Source organism: Bombyx mori, chromosome 7 (assembly GCF_030269925.1).
Source record: "Bombyx mori chromosome 7, ASM3026992v2".
Classification (NCBI taxonomy): domain Eukaryota; kingdom Metazoa; phylum Arthropoda; class Insecta; order Lepidoptera; family Bombycidae; genus Bombyx; species Bombyx mori.
Window position 1 is genome coordinate 11178190 of NC_085113.1, and position 6491 is coordinate 11184680.

At 33.2% G+C, this 6491-nt stretch overlaps 1 protein-coding gene across 1 annotated transcript; it reads right to left on the reverse strand.

Moving 5' to 3' along the window:
* Window positions 1-692: 692 nt before the first annotated feature.
* LOC101745425 (polycomb group RING finger protein 3) lies at window positions 693-5799 on the reverse strand. Its single transcript, XM_004927049.5, has 5 exons — window positions 5390-5799; window positions 4929-5081; window positions 3757-3896; window positions 3059-3202; window positions 693-1950 (listed from the first exon to the last, which is right to left on the reverse strand). Exons 1-5 carry the CDS (start codon window positions 5499-5501, stop codon window positions 1825-1827), a joined length of 675 nt encoding a protein of 224 aa, XP_004927106.1. The 5' UTR covers window positions 5502-5799; the 3' UTR covers window positions 693-1824.
* Between the last annotated feature and the right edge of the window lie 692 nt (window positions 5800-6491).

Sequence of the window (6491 nt, forward strand, 5' to 3'; positions counted from 1 at the left end):
AAAAATCAAATAAAAAAACATGTTTATGGTGGTTAGTGCTTACAGATGCAATCCAATTTTCTATTCCTATTTCCTATCCACTATTTAATAAAAAACCTGTGAGCGCTTGTCCTGTTAAGTAAGAGCTCTTTCAAGATATGTGTTGCAGTGACCGGGCGAGGCGTCGAGTGAGTACCTATAGTTTTCAGAGGCACTACAATACGGTAACAACTGACTTTCTGTTTATAATAAAAAATGACTACATTATTTTGAAATACCTTCCACTTCGATAAAGCGGCACGACACGAGAACCCTCTCATCGTGGCCGCCGGTAACTACATTCCCGATCCTGCGGACAGAATGGAAAGGAGTCGACGGCGCCCAAAACACGTCATCTCGGATCCTCCCGATCCACTAACGGTGCTTTTAGGTACTTCAAGCACCGGTCACCGTTCTCGTCGAACCCGTCGCTTGCGACGAAGGGCTCGACGAGTAAATTAACTCTCAGACACAGCCCACTGAGTTTCTCGCCGGATCTCCTCAGTGGGTCGCGTTTCCGATCCGGTGGTAGATTCTGCGAAGCACGGCTCTTGCTAGGGTTCGTGTTAGCAACGTCATCAGGTTTGAGCCCCGTGAGCTCACCTACAAACGTTAGGGTTACGCTGAAATAGCCCCTAAGGCTATCAGCTTAGGTAGGAAAAAAAAAAAAGAAAGATTATTTCACATTTATTTTCACATCGATAAAATGTCTTTATTTTCAGTAAATAATCGAGAACCAATAATTATACATCCACATTCTAAGTTACAACGCAACAATTCTTTATAAGCTAAAGGGTCCTTGGCTAACAAAAAAAAAAAAAAACTAAAACAACATAATAAAATATTTGAACTAAAATGAGATTAAAAATATTTTTCTATTATTTTATATACACAAAAAAATTGTTTATTTTTAAATTGAACTAAATTTTTTTTATAATTAATCATACTACACCTTAAAATAAAATAATATAACTATGTCGTATAAAATATCTAGAAAATTACAAACACCTATGTTTAACAATATTTGTTCGTTACTTTTTTTTTCGTTTGACAATCTCTTTCACGGTCATGACACCCACCAGGTGTATGTCAACTGTCAAAACTTTGTTTTTATTTTTTTTATTGCCCTTGTAGGCGAACGAGCATACGGCCCACCTGATGGTGGGTGGTTGAAAATTGTCTGTGAAATTGAATTGAAATTGTGAAAAAGTGCTGACCCTCCCTCTTTAATCACATTTAGTGAATGAAAGTGTCAAACCCTCCCTAGTTCTTTATTTACAAATTGGCATTCACATTCGATGAATATAACATTATTCACCGGTTATAAATAAAACCACCATGAATTAGGATCCAAAGTTGGTGTATAGTGGAACGTAGCTTAGCTTGAGCCACTATGAACCTTACTTTAGAGATTCTACATAAATAAAAATTAAGGGCTAATATAATGCTATGGGCTAGTGAGAAAATCCTTGCTTATATTCTAAAAAATACTTTAAGCAAACCTGAGCCGAGCTCATGATTCATGATTGGTACTAGCAACTCCGGTAAATCTTGTTGTTTCCTCGACACTATAATAATAAACACTGAAAACTCAGGACATGGTCAAACTTTCCACATTGAAGTTATCCTTGCCTTTAAATCAGAATGTGACAACAACAAGCGATTATATCAAAATGGTGAAATCCTTTAAACTATAATCTTAAGAAAACATAGCTTGGAATGTGAATGCCAGTCAGATTAATTGCACACCTATCTAATTACAAAAATTTAAACAGTTTCCATGAATGAGGTGTAACAGAGGATAATTTATAAATCAATCTTAGGTCTATATTGGAGACGAAGAGGTGGATCCCGAAACCTCCAACGAGTCACATATACAAACTTCAGAGTATGGTCCTTGCCTAGTAATTCGTCATTGCACAATATGTCAATCTGAAATAATTAAATAACTTAATAACTTACCAGATCACACATAGATGAAATAAAGTGTAGTGGTATCACTAAAAATACCACATCATATTCATGAAATCATACATATTTTATATTATTGATCTTGTAAGATGTATACAAAAAAAAAATATATTTCATATGTTCCAGACAAAACAAATTTTTTTTCTCTTTTTTTCCTACTTATGCTGATAGCCTTGAGAGGCTATTTCAGCTTCACCCTAACGTTTGTAGGTGAGCTCACGGGGCTCAAACCGGAGTGTTGCTAACACTGACCCTAGGAAGAGCAGTGCTTCGCAGACACTTAATTACTAACAAGTCTAAACAAATAAACGGACTATGGCTACAACTTTATTAGCGGCACGTCTTGTGAGTCTATACGGACAGGTACCACCACCTGGCATATTTGTGCCGTAAGGACATAATGGGTTTGGTTTGAACGAGTGAGGCAGCCATAGTATTGTAAAAGTGAGACTTAGTATGTACTCATGTTTTAAAGTGGGTAGCAGTATTCGCATTATCCGTCTATGGGCTGATATTATGTCGTTGTGATGTCTATGGACTCCAGTATTCGCTTAACACCAGATTGGCCGTGAGCTTGTTCACCCACCAAAGAGATAAAAAAAAGACTGACTTAGTGTTACATTAGTGAGAGTCAATAGTGGGAGGTTCAATAATTATAGTTGACCTTACTTTGGTATTACTAGGTCACTTTATTATGAAGCTAAATTATTTAAGTAAAAGGCCAATTAAAGAACTTATTTTGATCATACTATGATTTTGACTTAAAAATTGATTGATGTTATAATATAACCTTTTGTCACCATCAATTTTGATGCAATAAACACATATTATATTATTATATTGCTATGTAAATGAATGTGAGCGGATCTGAAATGAATGCCTCAATTTCATTGTCCAATATACAAATTGAATTGAGCTTAAGAATATGTTATGTTGAAATTTATTATTGGAAGACATTCATGAACATTTACAATTGTTTATATACTTTGACAAAAATCATCCGCTTGATTCAGGCATAAGAAGTTTTTTATCATTACAGACGTACCGACTATAATAATCGAAAACTTACCTCTCTGTATTGGTCGATTCCATTCAATACTTTCTTAGCTACAAATTTCTTGAGGTGTGTTATTGTCGCCTGAGCTGAGCATCGAATGAAACTTCTTTTGAGTGTTCGTAATGATGTTGATATACATTCCAAACAGACATTGACCTGTTGCCAAAGAAATAATTGAAAATTTTTATTGGTTTGTGATTCAGACAACCAGCCATTAAGCATTAAATAAGCTTACAAAGTGAAAAAGTAGAAACCCTCAAAGAAGTTCTAGGATTCGTGGTATGGTGGTTATGTCTATGGCTTTCTGTGACCATCAATCAATAATTTCAAGTCTTATTACCGAGTATTATATACAAGTAATGTAACATAGTATCATCTAGACGCTTGAAAGGCAAACGTGACTAAGCAACAATAACTGCTTTATACATAAATGATAGGCAATAACCATATTTGATGCGCAAAAAAATACATTTCTAGGTCTATTAAAATCATTTCAATCCTACAGCTGGATTCGTTAAAATAGAATTTTTTTCAGGTATTTCAACTTTAAATTAGTCTATGGTAAAGTTCACGCATTGTCGCTAAGTTACGTTTGCCTTTCAAGCATCGATATTTATTTCTACTAAAATTAAAAAATAATCGGCTGTCTGAAAATAATAATAAAAACATAGTCTAAGAATTGTAGCTGCCGAAAGCAAATGAATACATGCCTGTTCATCTTTTCGATGGCAGTCAGTGTTGTCGGGTTGCTCAGGCTCATCTCCTGTAGGCTTGTCTGCAGCGAGGGCAGTGTCCTTAGGACAAGGCAGTCCACGGGCACGATAGAAGTCACGCTCACGTTTCAACTCATCTGTAAAAAAAATATTTTAATAATAAGTTTTTTGTTGTAGCTTTAATGATAATGAATAAAGAAGTTGACAGTTAGAGTCAAAGAAGTTGAATACCAACACAATAATAAATACCTACTTTTTTTGTTTCTTGTATTTAATCTGTACTCTGTGTAAAAGGTCACACCATTGAAAATCAAATGAAATACACTAGCTACATCAGTTTTAGTCTTAAAGATCTATGGTGTTAGCTTTCAGGTTCCCTTTGCAGATGAACAAGATATTACCTTGATAAAACAAATTTGTTTTGAACAAGCTTATGCCCCACCTGGTGTTAAGTGTTGAACTAATCACCATTAATAACACAATTTGAATGTGTTACACCAAAAACCTTGTGATTTGAAGGTCAAAGTTTCATATTTATAGTTTAATATTTATTTTACGTTGAAATTGTAGAAAGCAGTAATAGAAACTTATTACAATTTTTACAAAGAAATGTTCTCCTTAAGGATGTTTATACAATTGAATACAAATAATAAATAAACAGTCTAGTTAAAATGTTTACCATGATTTGTTGTTCAACCATGATTTTGCTAAAAACCTAGATATTCTTATTCACACAAATCAAGTGAAGCTTTCAATTGAAATGTATATAGTATTTTTTTAAATTTTTTATTTATTTATTTACACTTCATGTAAAATTGACATTGGTGTCATGTGTGTGGTGAACGCTTAAGGCATTCTCTGCCAGTCACCCAAAAAAAAAAAAAAACAAACAAACCAAAACCAGTATTTGTATTACGTAAACTTTTTTTTAACCCATTGTAACTCAATGAATTCCCCAAACTAAAACAAATACTAAGATTCCACTGAAGTATACCACAATAAATTAACACATTATATTTAAAACTATTATTTATGTTTTGGGTACTAATTAAATTGTTTCAGTCTAAACAGTTATTGCCGAGGGCCATTTTAGGATGGGTCCTACAGTCCACTTTGTCAAGGACACTCCCAGTACCTTACAAAAATAAGTTTGAAGCTATTATACTTACTATCCTGTAAGTCTGGAACAAGTTTGTAAACTATATCTTGCATGGTCCTGTCAAAGCTTATATACTGTAGCGGGTGCGACTGGTGGATCACGATGTTGCATGTCGGACATGTGTTGTTCTCCTCCAAGTGTTTTACGAGGCAACTCTTGCAGACTACAAAATTGTTCACAATTATGTTAGGTTTAGGTTATGTACAAACATTTTTCAATTCTAAGTTTGATGTACACCCTAAGTTTAGTTTTACTAAGCTAAAATCTTATTAAAAGACTCCTCATGAATAATTTGATAGCATTTAGTTATTATTATTAAAGCTATCTGTGAATTTCTCAAGTGCGAAATCATGTTGGTATTTAAATAAAATTTACCTAATACAAATGTTTAATACTGTGTTTTTAATATGATAAACTTAAAAAAGAATATAATGTTTGTAAAATAATTAGGAAAACAATTCATTTACTTACACGTATGAAGACATTCAGTAACAGTGGTAGCATCGATGAAATAACCGCGGCAGATTTTACATGTGATATGGCTGTTGAGGGTTTTTAACTTTATCCTCCTTTCCATTGTCATCCTAAATAATTTTGCGGTTAAACCATGTCATAAATTAACTTAAAACTGAGAGAAAACAAAAATAGAACAACGTAAAGCTTTTGACCAACAACTCAACTATACAAGTGACGTTTTGTTTTGATGTTAACTCTCATTCTCATTTTTAGTCCATTGGTAGGTGAAATAAAATACATTTTTAAAAGATCGAGGCTACGATTTTTTTTATTATTATCATCTAGTAAGATTATGTTAAATTGTTTCAATTTAACTAACAGTAAAATTATTTGGAACAGTTTTAAGACGCTCTGGAAAATGTACTAAAAGTCAAAACAAAACGCAATCAAAACCAAAAAGAGCTGGAGCACGAGTTCAGTAAATAAACAAAAATCGACTAAAAGTTTGATTTGATTGGAAAATAAGTAACCAGGATGTAAAGACTATTAAACTAAACTAAAGAACTAGTACTCTAGGTTTGTTTCAATTCAAGATTTTTCTCCTGTTGTATTTTTCCATTTAATGTCGTGATCAAAAGCAGTTCAGTAACGTTTTCTATTTACTTCCTTCTATTAAACGACTTCAGTTTGCTATTAATTATTCAAACTAGTCAATACATACATCACCAGTTTTTTTTAAATAGATATACTACTGCAACTCCCATTACCATATTAATAATCTAAATGCGAATTAATCGATGACCATGACATATTGTATACACTAGTCAGCGGTTTATAAATGGTGCATTGGGTACCTATCTCAAATATATTAAGTGTATAATCTATGTACCTATCGATGGCCAACTATCAATTTTAAGATTTTTAAGTATTCAAGATTTCAATGCCTTTCCTTTAAAGTACGTCAAACCATTTTTTTCCAATTTGACAGAAGTTCTGTTATAATTGTGTACAATCGCTGATCTGTTCATTTCTGTTTTAAGGAGCGACCTAAGTAAAATTACGAATATCGAGCTGTGTTAATAAAAACTGGATCTACATAAAAACGAAAAACACTGCC